Source organism: Cavia porcellus, unplaced genomic scaffold, assembly GCF_034190915.1.
Source record: "Cavia porcellus strain 051 isolate PalLab524CR breed Dunkin Hartley unplaced genomic scaffold, mCavPor4.1 scaffold_2, whole genome shotgun sequence".
Classification (NCBI taxonomy): Eukaryota; Metazoa; Chordata; class Mammalia; order Rodentia; family Caviidae; genus Cavia; species Cavia porcellus.
In genome coordinates, this window is record NW_026947485.1 from 66,806,622 (window position 1) to 66,827,245 (window position 20,624).

General features: G+C 37.1%; 1 protein-coding gene across 1 annotated transcript in view; it reads right to left on the minus strand.

The window, feature by feature from the left end:
- The window catches only part of Pttg1ip2 (PTTG1IP family member 2), a 39,530-nt gene extending 20,531 nt beyond the window's left edge, over positions 1–18,999 (minus strand). The window contains exon 1 of the mRNA XM_063243083.1: positions 251–18,999. Coding sequence (XP_063099153.1) covers positions 251–401 — 151 coding nt within the window. The 5' untranslated portion in view covers positions 402–18,999. The remainder of the gene's footprint in view (positions 1–250) is intronic.
- Positions 19,000–20,624: the final 1,625 nt, after the last annotated feature.

The following is a 20,624-nucleotide window of genomic DNA, read 5'->3' on the forward strand; positions in this document are numbered from 1 at the left end:
GAAAAATCATGCTTTTCTCAAATTTCGCCTGGTTTTACCTCCCTTTTTATGGTTCAGATAAAGGAAATTGATTTAACTCCAGCTTAACAATGTCTTCCCCCAAAATATCTAGAGTCTTTAAAGATGTCATCCTTCAAAATCAAGCAGCAGCTTTTGAGATGGCAATTTCAGCGGGCCAGGATGGCACAGCTAAAAGACCAAATGGAGTGAAAGTTGTCCAGCACTTGCCTCTGGGCTCAGGAGCACTTACCATCCTCTATTTCACTTTTTCTTCTCTGCTTGTTCCTCTGACTGAAGATGTGAAAAAACCCATTGTCTGAGAAGTTGATAAGCAGTTGGATGAGGAACAAGGAGAGGAAAACCGGCAGGAAGAGCTGGCCCCATCCCCTCAGCCGGCACATGGCTCCTAACCCCAGCAAATGTGGACGTGGTGGTACTGATTAGACACGTGGCCCTTCCTCAGGGACTGTGAACCATCACAGCCGGGCCCTTCTGAGGCTGGCCTTTCTGAGCCCTGAATCCCAGCACAATTTACAGAATCTTGGAAGCCCTAATGTTCCAGGTAGAATGTGGAATGTTGGTAAAATAATCCTCGTCCCGCTGGGGAGAGGCTTCTTGGGCCCCAAACAGCACTGTGTATGCTTTGTCCACTGGACTCAGTCAAGGCTGATTTCTCTTCAATCCCACATCTCGTTTCATTCTGTTGTTTTTTAAACAAGCTGGCTTCTAGTTTTCACTAGTGCCCACATGTCCTCTCAGAATAGCGCTCAACCCTTATAATCTCATCAAACCTTAGCAGTTTCTTAATACGATCAGGCTGGGGGTTAGGGTTTCAATGTATAAATGGGGGGAAAGTACAACAAAATTCAGTCCATAGTAGTTAAGTACAGCACTTTTGTCGTTCAATTTACTCTCCGTCTTTCAGAATTGTTCCTGTCAAAAAAATTTTATTCCTTGTGCACATACATCTTTCTCTGTTCTTTACATATTTTCAAATAAGCCCTATTGTTGCCTTAATAAATCCTAAATATATCTATTTTCACTGGTTTTGCATTTATCTAGTATAGAGTTAAAATTTGTAAAAGATTTAAAGTAGAAGCAGGCAATGGACTCTAGAAAAGAACACTTCACGCACTCAATATCTGTGCACGACTCTGAATGCCATCTATTGACAGCAGAGATGGGATGTTTTTAGTCCTGATGGCAGCTTTGTTCTGTGTACACGATGAAAACACCAAGTTAAAGTAAGCTCTGCAGTATCTTCCTGGGCATCCGTAGTGCTCCCTGTGTCAGCCGGCAGCCAAGTGGGAACAGTAAGTGGAGAGAGCTCCAGGGCGGGAAGAGATGAGGACCAGTGACTAGCATAGAGGATGGTGACACAGGACCAATGATACAGGGAAGCTGTTAGCAGCCCTGAAACCCAGTGATGCGGTGAGGGTGGAGAGGCTGGAATTAGACAACTGAAGAGCTGCCCAATATAAACTGTGGGGAGAAAGTACAGGAAATCCATTTGGCTGGGAGAGGAGAGGAATAAACGCCTCTCCCTTCCCTGCTGTCTACCCTTACTAAAGCAGAGGGCAAAGAAACTCAGCTCCGTCAAGCTGTAAACAAACAGCCGGGTAGGAAAGGATGGAAAGTGGATTCGAAGGGTGAATAAATAGCACACTCTCCCTGCACAAAGGGAACTGCCTCTCCCTCAGCACACACACACACACACACACACACACACACACACACACACAACGTATCCATGTACTAAAATGAAGTCACTTTGTATTAGGTCTAGTTATCTTACAACCTTAGCTCCCTGTAGCAATCCAAGGTTATGTTCTTCAACATCTCATCCATGTTATTTCTTGTGCTATTATAGGAAGAACTCATGAGTAAATATTTTCAAATAAATAAACAAATGAGTGCATACCCATGATCTGTCTCAGGACTTAAAATAGTGCTGGGGGGAAAAATGGGCACATGTAACCCATTCTATGTTAAGTCCCAGTGCCTAGCGAATTCTGCCTAGGATTCAGTCCACTTAAATCCATGCATTAATGCATGAATGTATCAACAAAGCAACCAAGATCACCTCGCTTTAGCCCTGGATATAAGTTTATGTGAGAAACAAATTCTAAAAGAACTTACCCCGCAGTTTGATTTTTAAAAATAAAATTTGTAGTGTATTTTAAAAATAACACTAGCTTACTTATCTTTGCATCGGACTTTAAAGGTCCATATGAAGGCATTAAATGGACTTGAGCAGTCAAATTTATCTTGAAAAGCAGCACTAAAATCAACACTGAAACCTTTCAAATGTAGTCTTAACAGATGAACTTTTAAATAAACAGCCTTTTGAAGACAAGCAGATAAAAAGTCTCCAGTATACTGCTGGTTGAGTATTACGATAACCAAGTTTTATATCTTCATTTCCCAAACACACAGAGGCCTTTTTGTTTATGTGACTGATACTCCTCCATTCTGATCACTGAACTGTTCACTAAATTGTGGAAGTTTCCTCATAGGACCTTTAAGACAAACAAATCTACTTACCACTGACTAATTACTACAGTTGGCTTAATGACAGGGTCACATCAATTTTTTAGTAGTATTATTAGTCTCTGAACCTGAAAGTGAATGGATGATCATATCCCCTTATATACTCCCTGTAGGGGTTAAAGGAAAGAGGGGCAAGCATAATGGAGATTTCGTGTCTTGTTATATAAAAAGGGATATTTATAATCTATTAGACACTCTTGAGGCCACATATAATGTAAAAGGACATTTCCATGGAAAACATACATTCTAGGTGGTTATTGCTGCCAAGTGTACTGTTCAGCCAATGTTCTGCTGTATTGAGTTTCAGGCATCAGTTGAATTACATTATGGTGAGATTTGTGATTAAGGTATGCTAACTCAAAATGACAAGCGAAGGGCTTTTAAAACCCACTTTTCAATAAAATCTAGCAGCACACAAACAGCTGCTCTAAGTCTGCACCTCTAATATTTCAAAGGAAGCATAGCAATGGGTTTTTGATATCATATATGCCAACTGCAGAAACTCTAGAAGCGCCTGAGAGACCCTGGATGAAAGGTCACACTCTGTCTTACACAGATGGCATGTTTAATTATTAAAGAGCAATTTTAATCATTTAATCATTTCAGACCTTGAAATGAAAGATCCTTCTCAGGGATCTCCAAGTTTGTTGCAACCTAAACTTTGCCATCAAACTTAGATGAAGCCAGTAAGAAGTAGCATATGTGATTGTGTAGCCTAACTTGATTTACATTCTCACGTGAGTTGAATTTGTGTTGTGGGCTCTAAGAGACATTCTTGGGGGAAAAAAAAACTGAAGGTCATGTCTTTGGCAGAGTCTTTAAAATTAAATCTCAATCTTTTCTTCAGACTTAAATCAAATTCAGATTCCTCAGGAGGATAGCTGAGTGGCCTCTTTCCACAGAATTGTTTGTAGTTCTACTAGAAAACTTTTCATCTGGCTTCAAAAATATTTTCAGAAATCGTCACTTCAACTTCTGCCTGTTGTAAAAAATAACACCAGCAACAATGGTGGTGTGCAAGGTTCAGGACATGCTAGGCAATAGATACCTACATTCAAAAAGAAGATTCCAAACAAACAATTTGATATTATACTTCAAAGGAAATAGAAAAAAAAAAGTTAGTAAAAGGAAAGTAACAGTACAGATCAGAGTAGAAATAATGAAATAGAGACTAGATGAACAATGGAAATGACAAAGTAAGATTTAGGAAGCTGGGTGTAGTGGTGTACACCTCGAGTCCCAACTACTGGGGGAGCCAAAGCAGGCAGATCACTTGAGCATGGGACTTAGAGACCAGCTTGGCAACACAGCAAGACATTGTCTCAAGATAAATATGTAAATAAAATTTCAGTTTTGAAGAAAGATAACCGAAATCAACAAACTTTCTAGCTAGATTAACAAAATCAGAGAGAAGATAAATATATGAAATTTATAATTAAAACTGAGACCACATAAATAAAAAGATCATGATATTATTAAAAATAATTATACTCCCACAAGTTGGAAAACTTTTTTAAAAATATGTAAATTTCTGGAAACACAGACCTACAAAAATTAAATCATAGCGAAACACAAAATCTAAAACAGACAAATCATGAATAAGGAGACTGATTCAGTAATTATAACATGTGCAAGGCTCTGGGTTTAATCTCAGCACTGGAAAAAAAAATTGTCAAAGCAAAACCCAGGACCAGAAGGCTCCATTCTGAATGATAACAAATATTTAAAGAAGAACTAATACAAATTCTCCCCAGACTCTTCCAAAAAGAAAGAAAGAAAGAAAGAAAGAAAGAAAGAAAGAAAGAAAGAAATTCTAGAGAATCCTTCCAAATTCATTCCCTGAGGTTATTACCCTAAAAGCAAAATTAGACAAGGACACTATGAGAGAAGAAAATTGCAGGCCATTATCTCTAATAAAGAAAGATCCAAATATCCTCAACAAAATACTAGCAAATTGAATTCAACAAAATGCTAAAAGACCCATTCGAAGACTTCCAGGAAGATACCAAGGTGGTGAATGGCAAGAAAAAGACTCTCCAAGATTTGGTATCCAGATGCTGGCATGTAGCAATGTGAGGAAGAGAAGAAGGAGGAAAGCGGGTCCCCAGGACCCAGTGAGAATTGAAACTCAGGGAGGGAGGCAAGAGACAGACCTCAGTGCAGAAGAACGGGATGTCAAGTGGTGCTTTCTCCTGAGCTCTGACTCACTGCATGGGATGAGTGGCTCAAACCTGCAAACTCACAGAGACTACTGGCCAGCCAGAGGCCTCCACAGAGAAACACATCAGTGGAACAAAGCAGCAGTTGCAGTGTACTACAGAAGCTGGTGATTTATTCAGGTTCAGATGTCACACAAGAGAGGGCAATTGGCCAGTAGCCATCATGGAGAAAGGCCAACCAAGCTCAGAACTCAGAATAGCTACCGTATGGTTGCATCTATCTTCTCCCAGTGTCAGGGTGAGGCAGAACTGAGTTCAAGTAAACAAAAGGTCACGGAACTGAATTCAAGATAGTAGGAGGCATATGGATTGTTTCAGGCTGAACAATTCAAGTTTCAGCCTCACAACCAGAAGTCAGCCTGAACATCAGTATAACTAAAAGGGAGGCTTTCTGGGATTATCCACTAACTCACCATAAATCTACAGATGACTTGCTTGGGTTAATCAACATGGGCCTGTGCTATGTCTACCCATTGTGTCTCTCAGTGACATCAGAGACAAGCCCTGAAGTGGACTTTTTCTTGCTTTTTGTATTTTCTTGGTTTTGTATTTGTTTTGTTTTGATTGTTAGTTCTTGTTTTTCTATAAGTGTAAACATCGTTACTAATTTTTTTCTTAATACTGTTCTGTTCTTGATATTTCTTCCTTCTCTCTTTCTCACCTGCCTTATTCTCCAGTTGCCAAAGTTTGTGTAATCTTCCTTTGTCCTCCAGCCTCACTTCTAATCTGTCCACTTCTTCTCTTCCTCTACTTTTTTCCCCAAGGACCTTTTAAGTTTTCTCCATTGAGAGTAAAAATACTATATTGAGGGCATATTTAAGGTATAAAATTTTCTGGTTTGTTTTATGTTTTCTTTTATAACACAAAATCTAGTTCATATGGTCAAAGGTAGCAAGTTAATAGGTACCACAGTCTGTCATTTTCCAGACTGTGTTTGATGCTACAGCTATTGCTGTTTGTACTACTTTAGCCAAGATGACACAATTGTTCTAATCAGTTGTTCTTCCTGGTAGGCCAAAAGTAAGCTTGCCGACTTCTGAAAGAACGTGGTGGATAGATAGTAGCTATGGAGGCCCTCTGAGATACCCTGTGTAAAATCAAGGAATGGTGCAGTACGAGGAGTCCTAAGAAAGGGGAGATACACCCTGCCGATCCAGGAATGAACTAAGCTAAGAGAAACCAACTAGAAATCCAATCCTGGTACTATAACAGGAACAGATAAAATCTCAGTGCAGAAGCTGGAACCGTGCCACTGGAAGCCACGATTAGAATTTCCTGCTGCCGCTGTTGGGTCCAAATTTGGAGGGCAGGGACAGAGATGCGTGAAAGCTCTGAGAGCAGGAATCTGCAAACAGAGTTGAGAGCAGGACTAGCAGGGAGCCCTACATCGACTTGCGGTGAGTGAGTGGAACAGGGACCCTTTCATAGAGTAGGAGGCTCCAGCAAAGGACATACTGGGACCAGGAAGACTTGCCAGAACAGGGCGCTGCAGTGACATTAGTCGTATATTTCCCTCTCAAGCGGGATTGGTGGGGAGTGCCTGGCCTGTGTGATGCCGCTGATTAAGACCCAGTAGGCTTGCCCAAACCAAGTCCCAGTGCCTGGAGCCAAACCAGGTCCCAGTGCCTGGAGTGCACCCTAGCAGTGAAGCCTTCAGTAGGCTGACCTGGAGGGGAGGGCCAAGCAGAGGCTGCCCAGGTCTGTGTCTCCCTAGTACACTGCAGTGGGCGGGAACATCTAGCCGGTGCAACTCAAACAAACTGTAACTGAAAAAGAGAAAAAAATTGGGCCTCCCACATTCGCTTGTATGGAAGGAACAAAAAGTATGGGAAGAGGAAGCAACAAGAAAGGGTCCTCAGTCCCCAATCCTGAGAACACAGGAAAGGGAAACGCAAAGGAAGCAGAAAACATGCAACATCAGACATGGCACCAATAGGCATAAAGTGATATCTCCAGAGCCTCATAGACCAGTTTAAAAATGAAGTATTTAATGAAATAAAGCAAGATATAAGTAGAATAGTTAGAGAAATGCTAGGCACCGCCCAAGAAAAAACAGATGGTGGAATGGAAGAACAGAAAAAAAGGGGAGAATTGTTTGATGGAGAAAATAGAGAAAACATAGAATATGCGAAGCAAGTTCAAAGAGATTACCAGGAAACTAAAAACTCTAGTGAAAGCTGGCATAACAGCTTGAAAGAAACTAAGGATAGATTATCTGAACTGGAGGGCAGATTTGTAATATGGGAGCATGAAATGAAAAACTTCTTAAAAATAACAAAACAGCAATAATACAAAGGCTAGAAGATGATAAGAGGATCTATAACTTAAGAATTAAGAACATAAAAGAAGAAGTAGGGACACAAACAAATGGACTATAAAAGCTATTCACAGAAATAATCCAAGAGAATTTCCCTAATTTAGCAAAAGATAAAGATACTCAGATGTATGAGGCATACAGGACCCCAGCCACCTACAACCCAAACAGAGCTACACCCAGGCATATAATAATCAAAATTCCAGAAATCCAATATAAGAACAGAATACTAAAAGCTGTCAGAGACAAAAAACAGATCACTTACAAGGGAACACCGCTCAGAATTACAGCAGACTTCTCACCACAAATCATCAAATCATGAAGACCATGGGGGGAAATAATTCAAGCTTTGAAAGATAACAACCGTCAGTCAAGGTTGATATAGCCTGCACAACTGTCCCTAGAAATTGATGGAAAAATAACGTGCTTCCAGGATAAAGAGGAACTAGGGGAATTTGCAACCACCAATTCAACTCTACAGAGAATACTGCAGGACATTCTAAAAAAGGAAAACTCCAAGATGTCAGAAACAGTGGCAGAGAGGCCACAATGAATGGAGCAGAAAGTGAAATAAAGAAGACAAACTGACAACAAACAACAGAAAAAGAGCTCAACAGAAATGAGGCAGAGAAGATTGGATGGTAGGAACAGCTATTTTGGAAAAAACAAGACATCATAATAGCTAGTGCTGATTTAGTATCATCTTGCTTTGAAGTTGCATCAAGCTTGTATTTTTCTGTCTCCATTAGTCTTAACAGGTTGTATCTTACTGTATTTTATTATATGTGATAATATAAGCAAAAAGTTTGTAGACAAGGAGATAATACAGAAACCACTGTTCATTTTCTGATAGTTGGTTCTAAATACCCTGCAATACTGTCATTCTTTTGAATGGTTTTACATTGTCTTGATATGTTTGGTGCTACAGTATACGAAGTTATACTCAAAGATTTCAAGAAAAGAGACACTATGGTAACTACTTTTATGTCAGGATATCTTGTGGTGAAACACTATTTTGCTTAAATGGTTATGCTTTGACCTGTGCTGTTTTGTTGTTATGCCCTCTTTTATCTCAGTCTCCTTTTTTAAAATTTTTTAATTTTTATCTTTTTAATTAAGGGAAAAATAAAAAAATGGCAGGATACATTATAGTAACCCACTATGATTTGCTATTAACTTGATTTGAAACCCTGTATAGCCCTAACCATCTTGCTTTGACTGATTTTCTCTATTCTGCTTTGTTTGATATTACCAAGTTCAAAAGTATAGGCAACAACTGTAAAGATAATAAGATTCATTATGACGCCCATTCCAGTTGACTATTATCTTCTTTTAAAGTCCTGTAATGTCTCCAATGTTTTGGTTTTATTCTTTACTGTGTTGTTCAGTTTTATTATAACTGATGATATAGGCAATTCTTTTTAAGATAGCAAGAGGCAGTATGGTAACCATTGTTGATCACCTAGTATTTTGTTTTTACATTATCTATTATGTCCATCTTTTGATTTGACTGACTCTGTTCTATCACATTTGGTTTTACTCTCTTCAAAAAAAGTAATAAGAACTGTGGGAGTAATAAAACCCAAAATGTGTAATTGTCATTGTACAAAAGAAAGTAAAAGAAAGCGTTCTAAAGGATATAACTGCATATATATTTAAGTGTATAAGATAGATAACCATATTACTGAGTTTTGTTGGATCATTGAACAAAACTGTTTGCAGTCTCATTGTTTGAAAGTTCACTTTATATGCTTTAATTTTGTAACTTGAACAACTATTTCTAGGATAACAATATGTAATCTATTAACTAGTGATTTCCTATTGTTATATTTTCTGAAATTCTGTATAACTTGTACCCTTTTTGTTTTTTTTTTCCTTTTTCTCCTTAAATAAAAAAAATAAAGTAAAATAAATTAAATTACTCTCTCCTGAACAACCAATAGGTCACAGATGAAATTAAAGAAGACATTAGATAGTTTCTATAATTAAATGACAATACCAATATAACATACAGGAACTTATGTGATGCAATGAAAGCAGTCCTATGGAAAACATTTATAGCAGTGAATTCCCATATCAGAAAAAGAGTGATCTCAAATGAACAAATTAATGATGAACCTCAAGCTTCTAGAAAAAGAGGAGCCTAAAGCTTGTATGAGGGAGGATATTACAAAGATCAAAGCAGAAACAATATGAAGAATCAATGAATTGGAGTTGGTTCTTTGGAAGAATAAATGAAATTGACAAGCTCTTAGCTAACCTTATCAAAAAAGTAAAGACTCAAATCCAAAGAATTATGAATTAAAAGAGTGAAATCACAACATATCCTGCAGAAAGTCAGGTTATCAATACCTACTTCAAGAGCCTGTATTCTGATAAGTTGAAAAACAAGAGAAATGAACAGATTCTTAGATACCTATAAATTACCAATCCTGAAGCAAGAAGATATAAAAATTTTAAATATCAATGAAATTGAAGATGTAATTAAAAACCTAGTAACAATGAAAAGCCCAGGGTCTGACAGATTCATTGCTGAACTTTATTAGAAATTTAGAGGTGGGGTTAGGGATTTAGCTCAGCGGCATAAGTGCTTGCCTTGCAAGCAGGCAGTCATGAGTTCGATCCCTGGTACCGATAAAAACAAAAAAGACAAAAAAAAAAAAAAAAAAAAAAAAAAAAAGAAAGAAAAAAAGAAAGAAATTTAGAGGAGATCTAATGTTGTTACTTCTCAAACTCTTTATTGAAATGGACAGGGAAGCAATACACCCAAACTCAGTCCTGGAATGGCTATTATCAAGAAATCAACCAACAGCAAATGCTGCTGAACCAGTGGAGAAAAAGGAATCCTTCTCCACCATTAGTGAGAATGTAAACTGTTGTAACCACTATGGAAATCAGTGCAGAGATTCCTCATAATACTAAAACTAGTGGTTCCATTTGACCCAGGCATTCCCCTGCTTGGTATCATCCCAAAAGAATTAAAAGCACAGCACCATAGCAATATATGCACACCCATATTTACAGTAGCACAATTTGTAAGCTAAATCTTGAAAACAGTTCAAAGACTGAAAATGTAAATAATATATATAATAGATATTGGAAAATGGGAAGAAAATGTTCAAATGAGAAGGTGTTCAAGGGAAGGGGAGGTGGAGAGGAAAGAAGAGACAAGAAAAAAGAGAGCAGAAAGAAATAAATGGAAGCAATGTTTCTGTAAATAGGAGGGGAAGAGAGGTCCGAGGGAGGGGAGAGGAATGGGGAAAGAGAAGAAAGATACATCATGTACAGGCCCAGATTCCCTATAATCAATATTATCATTATGTGTATCTAAAATGTACCAATTTAAAAATTAGAAAAATAAAAAATAAAATGTGAAAAAGGTCCATTTACCAGAGAGTTTCAACACATGCAAATCAGTAAATGTAATATATCCTATTACTAGAATGAAGGACAAAAGGCATATGATTATCTCAACAGTGTTGAAAAAGTATCTGATAAAATTGTATCCCTTAATGATAAAAACCGTGAGAAAACTAAGCTTAGAAACAATTTCAATATCATGAGCTCACAACTAATATCATATTCACTGAGTAAAGCTGAAAATCTTCTGAGATCTACAAGAAGCAAAGATATTTTTATTCAACCTAGTACTGAATGTTATAGTCAGAGCTATCAGGTAAGAGGAAAAAAATTAAAGAGCAACCAAACTGGAAAAAGAAAGTCAAATTATCACTATTTTCCCAAACCACTATCTTACATATAAAAACCTAAAAAACTCACCAAAAAACTGTTAAAACCAATAATCAAATTCAGCGAAGTGATAGGCTACAAACCAACACATAAAAATCATTAGCATTTCACACACCAACAATGAACAAGCTGAAAAAAATAAATGGAGAAAACAATCCCATTCACAATAGGTGCACAAGGAAGGAAAGAACGAATGAAGGAACAAAGGAAGGAAGAAAGAGAGAAAGAGACAGAGAAGGAGACAGAGAAAGGAAAAGAAAGGACTTAAGAATCAAGTTACAAGGCCAGGGTGTGGCTCACAGGTAGAGCACTTACCTGATATATACAAGGCTCTGGTTCATCCCCAGCACCATATAAAAAGACATGTGCTGAAAACTATAGATATTGAAGAAAGAAATTGAAACGACACAAATAAATAGAAAGATATCCTATGTTTTTAAATTAGAAGAATACTGTTAAAATACCCCTACTACCAAAAAGATTCAATTAAGTCTCTTTCAAAATTCTCAGAACTAAAAAACAAACAAGCAAACAAAAATCTAGAACTTGTATGGAACTACAAAAGTCCCCAAAAGCCAAAGCAATATTAAACAAAAAGAACAAAGCTAGAGTTAGCCACTACTTGACCTCCAAATATGCTATAAAACTACAGTAATTAAAACAGCATTAGTATTGGTAGAAAAAAGATAGATAGACCAATTGAATATAATAGCCTATGTACAATGTATATACCATTGTTGTCCTCTGATTATTGTGTTTTGATATTTTGTTGTATTTTTTTCTTTGAAATAAAATGAATAAAAAAAGAATATAATAGCCTAAAAATATGTCCAGGGACCAGTCAATGATTCTTCACAAAGATGCACAGAACACACAATAGAGAAAGGACAGTTTCTTCAATTACTGGTGCTGGAAAAATGAGATGGCATACAGATTAAAATGAAATTACATCTTTATCTCACATCACATATACATACGGATTAAAACTTAAAGGTAAAATCTGAAACTATAAAACTACAGTTATAGGAAGAAAACATGCAGAGAACTTTCCAGGACACTGCTCTGGGCAATGATATTTTGAATAAGATCCCAAAAGCACAAGCAACCAGATCAAAAATAGACAAATGAGAATGGATCAAACTGTACAGCAAAAGGTACATTCATGTGGAAAATACAAAGTGGGTTAAAATATTTGCAAATCATTTATCTGATAAGATATTAATATCCAAAATATATTAAAAATTCAGATAATAGTTAAAAAGTATTCCAAATAAAAATGGGTTGAAGATCTGAATAGACATTTCTCCAAAGAAGACATATAAATGACCAATAGGCATGTGAAAAAAATAGTATTACTAATCCTCAAAGAACTGCAGATTAAAACCATAATGACCAGCACTGAGGTAAAGGTGGGAGGAGAGTGAGCTCAAGAGCAGCCTGAGCTACCTAGCAAATTTTAGGCTGGTCTGAACTATAGAGTGTAACCTTCTGTTTTCTTTTCTTTTCTTTTTTTTTTTTTTTGTACAGTAATCGTACACAGGATACCGTACTCGCCAAGCAGGTGCTTACAGTGCTGAGCTAAATTCCCAGCCCTGTGACCCTTTTTCAAAAACAAAAATGAGCCCCCCTGCACCAGTTAGAATGGCTATTATCACAAAGAGGATAGGTAAGAAGCCACAGGTGAGAAGGCAGAGTGGAGGGGGAGTTTACTGTAAGTGGTGAAAGGGCAGCACTCATAGTAGCTCAGATAGGGACAGAGGACAGGGACATCCATCTAGCAAAGAGGAACAGAGCCAAGACTCGGACCCATAGTCCACCCTAGAGTCTGCACATTTGCAGTATTTGCTTCTCAGGCGAGGGCAATGGCAGTAGCAGAGGAGCAAAACGAGGACGATGGGAGAAACATTTTGAAGTTGTATTTTTAAGCTGAGTGCAAGTGGGACATGAACAGAGATCTTGAAGGGGAACTACCTACTGTAACAAGATGGGGGGAGGCAGGGCGGGAGTCCTCTTGGACGTGTTTACGCTCTCCTGGAATCTTTCTAGGTCAGCCTGCCCATGAGTGTGCTCTGAGCACGCTCAAGAGTTTTCAAATAAAGCTACTTGAGAGGATGTAAGTCCATACTGGCAGCTTGGTGCCTCCCGAAGACTAGATCATAGCTCCATTTCCCAAATCTGGGGTTGCTGTTTTTGGAGTCATCCTCTCAAAATCCCAGACCTTTCTGGTGCTTATGCTAGGAGACTCTGCAAGGAGCCTGGTATATGTGGCCTCACGAGGAATCATGACAGGAGGGGTAAATGAATGTCTCCTGTGCCCTCCTGACTCATTTATGCAGATATTCCCTCCTCTTCAGTAAGAGAGTTCTGATTTCTCTTGGAAATCTTCCCTTCACTGTCATGCGCAATCCTGGAAGTACATGATGATGAAAGTTTCCTCCCTGTTTTCCTCTGTTAGCCAACAACACACAAATCAAGGAGGGGCCACATGGCATGAGTCAGGCAAATCAGTCTGTTTTCCAAGATTCTGGATCTTGAGCAGAGTGAAAAATAGTTAGAGCTGACATGCCAGAGCTTTCCTGCTTGTGGTATAATTGCTCAACATTTCCTTTGATTCCCTGAGTTACCAAGAATATTTCCAGTGATTTTTTATTTTGCATAAATTAGTTGCTTTTGTTTGCATACAAAGAACCCTAATCAACACCTATTTGTTTGGTAATTTTTCTATTGAGTAGTTTTGGAAAATGTCTTTTTATAATGTCAGTTCAAAACAGTGAGAAAGAATGAATACGGTCTAAGCTCGGGTTTCCAGTTCTCATAGAAACCAGACAGTGCTCACCCAGGAGACTCTGGTGTTATTAAAAGTACTGATCTTTTTCTCTAGCACTGACAGGTGGTCAGAATAAATGTCACAAATATCATGCACCTTTAACCTTCATTTTCATTACGTGACTCTACTTATCTCAATAGGAGCAGATCATGTTGAACTCACAGCTCTTATCTTGCTTGAATTATTAACAAAAAAGAAGACCTTTGTTTTACTCTATGCAGAAATCTGATTAGAAGCTTAAATCCAAATTTTATTTCTCCTAAAATCTCAGTTATATGAAGTCACAGATATTCTTTATGTTTATTTGTCTCTATAGTGTTTTCTTTTTTCTTTTCTTTTCTTTTTTTTTTTTTTTTAATCCCAGGGATTGAACTCATAACCCTGTGCTTGCCAGGCAGGCACTTGTGCTGCTGAGCTATGCCCCCTGTATTTTCACGTAAAATTTACATATAATGAAATGTACAAATCTGAAGAATAGCATTTTATGAGTTTGGATATGCTGTCTTTTGAATGCTTTTATTGGATATGGTTTCATAAGAAAGTTTCAACCATGAATGTATAAAACTGCTTATTTACCACTTAAGAATTTAAACATTAGACAAGAGAACTATCAAATAGGGCTGGGATTTAGCTCAGCGGCATAAATGCCTGCCTTGCAAGTACATGGTCATGAGTTCAATCCCTGATACCGGTTTAAAAAAGAGAGAGAGAGAGAGAGAGAGAGAGAGAGAGAGAGAGAGAGAGAGAGAGAGAGAGAACTAACACATAAACAAGCATCTGATGATGTAAAGGATCCCCAGAAAGGCATCAGCTAGAAAAACTTGCCTGTCGCACACTATAATTCCACAGGTATCTCTGCTACAATTCACCTAGTGGAAAGGTTCTTAGTTTAGAAATCCTTACAATTCTCCATCTCCAGTTTTCCTACACATGAGGAGATCCACAAGTCTACGTGACTGCCATCAAGGTCAAACCAACATGAGATCCCAAATCTCTTGATATCCAGTCCAAGAGTCTTTCTGGAGAGTTGCAGTTTTTGCTTGGGTTTATAGTTCTCCATTTGAAAACACATTAAGAAATCCCTGGGAAATAAGCTCTCTGGGTGACAGAGTAAGAAAAGAACATAGCTTCACCTGTACCTCTTGGAAAACACTCCGGATAAGGACTAAGAGAGTATCTGTGATGCGTGAACATGTGTTTGTTGATACTAGAAGTGATTTAGTTTAGAAATCAGATATCCTGTGAGCGTCTTATTCTAGAAAGTAGCAGTAGGAATCTAACCAATTAGAAATTGTACTTGAAACAAAGACCTCACTCATAATATCACAAAAGCTGCAGGTGTACAATTGCTAGATCTAAATAGCAAGATAAACACCCAAACATGAATGTGGAATGGTAGATATATATAAAGATAAAGTTAGCTCATTTTATTTAAATATAAAAAATCTTCATTTAAAAATGTTAAGTGCAAAAAATAAATTTAAAAAATAAAATTAAAATGTTAAATGCAACAGTACTGTATTACTATGTATAAATTAATATATAAAATTCAGATTGAGTTGTACAAGAAAAGAATGGGATTGGACAAACACGTGCAGGAACTTTATTGTTTAAAAATTGTAAAGCAAATATATGACAAAATATGTAGCTGCATGATAGCTGGATAGCCAACATCATTATCTTTATTATCCTCTATAGTTTTATTTATTTCACAATAAAGTGTCTAAAGTACTAGTGCAATTATCAGGAGTGGGAGAGAAATTCTCATTAGTGGACTCTTATTCCAGTTGGAAAATCTGAGAATGAAGGTCTGAATGTACACATGGTTTTATTGTTTTAGCGAATTTCATCAACAATTTAGCCAGAAGATAAAGTAATGCATGAAGCAACTTGTAACCTACAAGTCTGGAAGTGATAATGTTTAGACAAACAGCCTTTTACATTTTCCCTTATAGAGAAATTCATCCTTTAAGCATTTATAACAACAGAGATGGTTACAGTGATTCTGCACTGTGGGAAAAGGAGGTGAATTTAGATGCTAGTTTTGTCAACTACCTGGTGACCTTGCATAAGTTACACCCTATTGTCCCCAGTTTTTTCATTTATGAAACATGAGTATTCACTGCTTCTCTTTTGCACAGGTTAAATGAGTAAATGAAGTAAATGAAGTAATAAAAATGAGTAAATGAAGTAAATGAAGTAATAAAAATGTAAGGCTGTTTACTTCTGTGGAAATGTTATAGCATCCTGTGTACACAGTTTTCACTAATTTCCAGGTAAAAATTCATGAAAATCAAACACTTTCTTGTGAACCAAAGTAATATTTTTTGGGAAAAACAGTGAACTAAAAAAGAGGAAGAGTTTTTCAGCTCATAGTTTTGGAGCTTTTAGTCCCTAGCTTGCCTGTTGTTTTGAGACAAAAGCATGTGCTTATGGAAGCTCTTGCTGCATACGGGAGTGAAGGAGAGAAAAGGGAGCTGAGATCCCCGATCTGCTCATGAGGCCTGCCATCAGCCGCCCCTTCAAGGGTTCCACAGCCCTAGCACAGCAGGAACTAAGCCTTAAATAGCAACGTAAATACCAAAACAATGTTGAGTATACAAAACAAGTTTTGCAATGGTAGATTATATTTATGTAAATAATAAACTTAGAATTTTATTTAAAGACAAAAATTTGCATTTAAAAATGTTAAATATGGCCGGGGATTTAGCTCAGCGGCATAAGTACCTGCCTTGGTCATGAGTTCAATCCCTGGTACCAAAAATTTTTTTTAAAAGTATAAAAATGTTAAATATAACTACTATCTTAATGTCTATACATTAATATATAAAATTCAGATTTTTGGTTAACTTTGTGTACTTTGTGCCTTTAGGGGACGTTTCAGATGTAAACCATAGCATCATCCCATGTTACTAAACATTCTTTACAAAATAATTTTCAAATATAAGTAATGTATGCTCAGGTTAATACAATCAAACACTAAAAGACTATATAAAAATAAGCATTAAAATCTGCTTTTCATTGTCAAGAATCAATATGTAGTCCTTAGAAAAATCTCCTATTAACATATATGTGACCAGAGTGTATGTGTGTGTGTGTGTCCTTTCAGACATTTTCTGTGCCTTTGCATGGAAATAGTTTTCTACATAAATAGAATTATATTATCAAAATTGTTCTTCTCTATTGGTGTAAATTTTTGACATATTTTCTCATCAGTATATATAGATGTCTACCTCAACTATTTTAATAGCTATATATTTAAATTTACCAATCTCCTTTACATTGTTAGGGAAAAACAAATTTAAATCTCTACATTTCCTATGTGACTGAAATACTTGGTAAATGAAAGGATTAAATGTAAAATACAAAACAAAAAAACCCCAAAACTTTGCATAAAATACATGATATATAAGCATATCTGATTTTCAATTCTTTATACCCCAGGAGGGAAGATAGCATTTTAAATGTTATGAAATTTAAATTTTAAAATAAAACCTTTATATACATTACATGAAAAATCAAAATGTCAAAAGTTAAAAACAAGCTACTATAGTAAAAGAGAAAGTAGACAAACCTCCTGTAAAGGACAAATTGACAATGACAGCATTTTAAATGTACATAACCTTTCACTTAAAAATTCTAAGTGTTAGTCTTTTTTTTGTTGTTGTTGTTTTCGTTTTTTTGGTACCAGGGATCGAACTCACGACCGCACCCTTGCAAGGAAGGCACTTATGCCGCTGAGCTAAATCCCCAGCCCCTAAGTCTTAATCTTTATTGTATATTATTAATTATGTAAAGAGATATGTGTAAGGATATTTTAAAGGTGATATTTCAATAGCAAATTCTCATACTTAAATATAAGTAGTTGAGAAAAATAGCATATCAAAGCAGTTCTTGGAATTACTTGGGTTAACCACTAGATGTCATAACTGTTCTACAAAAATAAAGCAATATCCAGGTGTATCAGCTGAATGTGGAAATTAAAAGGACTTCAAGTATGCAGTCTTTCACTTTAAAATGGTGGTGGCTTTCACATGCCCCTCAGTGCAAGGATAGGACACAGATGTTTGGCTATATGTAATAGTACAGTATTTTGCAAAACTGAGTGTGTCATAAAGCGATCTATAAATTTTCTTTTTAAAGAAATCTATTGGCCTCGATGTATGAAATTCCACCACTGAAGATTCATTTTAGGGAACCTAAAGAGTTTCCAACCTTTATGAGAGACATATTAAACTGTAAAACACCTCTAGATGGTGTGATCACTTGAGTACTAACTGCCAAACAGTTTTACAGATTCACTGTGTTCTACGGAAGAGCATGTAAATGGCGCATAAACCAGATTCCTAGGAGAAGGGGTCAGATGCAGAGCGGATCACTGCCAGCTCAGGCACACATCTCCTGTCTGAGGACACGACTGATATCTGATGCACCCTGGATGGTCCTGCCAGTTCCTATGTGCCCCTTCCATACTTCTACCCTAGCAATAAAAAGTTAAGGCTGCATATTTACCCCAACAGGATGGAAGAACAGTCGTGGCTCTGGGCTGGCTGGGTCACTGTAATTTCTCCTCTGCCTACTCTCACTCCTGTTGATCCCATTAAAGCCTATTTTTCAGTGACCATCTACCTAGGCTGTTGAATCAGAAGGCAAATAAGTTTAACCAGTTTCAGTTTAACCAGAAAACAAATACCTAAAATTACAGCGATCCCTTGGAATCGTAAAGCATTCTGAATGAAAACATACTCACTATCCACACCCAGTATGAGCATAGATTTGGCATGTTTTCCCTAGGAAAACAATCCATCTGCAAAGGAAAATTCTCATGCACAACTGACCTTTGCCTCACTTTCTTCAGTCCTGGCCTCAACATTTGGTAAGAGTAGCTGAGAACTTAAAGAAAAATCCACTGCATCTTCACAACCACACTCATCAATGTATGTTATAGTAAGATGCATGTTGTTGGTCTCAAGTTACAGAAGAGGAAACAGAAATAGGCACAAGAAATTGATTTGGACATCTACCTAAAGTTAGTCAGCTAGTAAGACAAAGACCTGGAGTTTGAGATTCAATTCTCCCCTTCCATATGCTCTGTTGTATCCTACTTGGAAATGATATTAAAGATACAGACTGAGGTCATATTTACAGTAAAATCTTGATTTTGCAAACATTTGTTCCAGAAACATGGTTATAATCAAAGCAACAATATATCAAAGCGAATTTTCCCATAAGAAATGATTTGTTTCACAACTTAAAAATATTCATATAAAAATTACAATATTGTAATACAATACAAAATAATAGAGAAAATAAAAACTATAAAGCAAGACAAATTAACTTGCACTTACCTTTGAAAACCTTTATGGCTGGCATGAGGGAGATGAGAGAGAAGGGTTATTGTATAGGACAACTTTCACTGTCACTAACGGAAGCAGTACTCTTCGCAAAGTGAGATGTTTTCTTTTTGTGCTTTAACAGGAAACCCATCCGGTGACATTTGCCCTTGACTCCTTTTGAGGATTTCGTGGAAATGTGACATTGCATTGTTGTTAAACAGATTCATTGCTTGCACTGCTATAGCCTTATTCCGGTAGTGCTTTTCTACTATTTCCCAAATTTGATGCATCTCCCTAGTCGCATTTGGAGTGAGGGATTTCTCTCTTTTTCTCCTCATCCTCTGCAGATGAGATCTCCTCCATAACTTCTTGCCATTAGGAATGGCTCATCCGCAGTCCTGCAGTGAGACAAAGAAGCAGCACCAATTTAGTTGTAATCATGTGAGGTTGTTACATACTCAGGTAACAACGTATCACTTGTTTATCAAGTTAAAATGTATCAGAAATGTTTGCAAAACATCTTGCGAAACACTGGTGGCATAAATTATCCGCAATCTAAGGTCTTACTCTGTGCACATAATTTACCCAACTCTTGCATTCACTTTTTTCTCTAAGTCTACTAGATAGTAGACTCACTATCTCTTCTGCATAAAATTTGACCCTCATTATTCTTGGATTCTATATTTGCAAATTTGTTTACTCACTAAAATGTCTGTAGCCCCAGAGTCTCTATTCCCTATGGATTACGAGCACTGTCAGATAAGCACAGGAATGGTTCGATATGCATGTTTCCCATAGTAATCTAACAAGGCACCACTCTGCCTTTTTGTTTCCACTCACGTATTGAAAACCAGTGTCCTTTTTAGAGTATATCATCTAGTGCCATGCTGTTCGTGTTTTAGTGGTGATTTTGCTGTTTAAAATGGCCTTCGAGTACAGTTTGCCTAATGTTCTCAAGTAGACGTCTGATAAGCCTCACAGGGAAAATATTTGATAAGATTCCTTGAGTCATAAATGATAATGCCCTTGAGTTCTGTGTTAACAAATCGCAATGTACATTAAATAAGATGTCTTTAAACCTTCCTAAATCCTTGAAGAATCAGGGAAAGTCACTGACTACTACATTTCTGGAATGAAATAACATAAACATAATTGTGTTGTAAGAAATAGCAAATGCCGAGGAGAACTGTTAAGTTTCTGTCTCTGCTGTGGCTGCAGCTGAATTAGAAGCCATGAAGATCCCTGCCAAAGTGACAGCAGTGATCGTGTAAGCCCACAGATTGCTGTAAAATATAAAATAGAGATCTGTTTTTCTAAGGGTACTAATTTTTATGACCAGCACTAACAATTGGGGTTCAATATACAGGCTCTGGTTTTATGAATAATTGTAGTAAAGCCAGGAATACAATAATAAGCACTTTCCCTACCTTTGCTCACAGCACTGCCCAGTCCTCATAATAACCCTAGAAGACGGACGGGATTGACTTTATTGCAGATGGAAGTCTAAGGCCCAGGGGGTAAGTAAACTTCCCAGGGAACAGCAACTAAATGTGAGGTCCAGACAGAATCCCAAGTCTGCCTGCCTCTGTACCTTCCACACAGTGCTCTCTTGTGTTATGTGGGCTGGT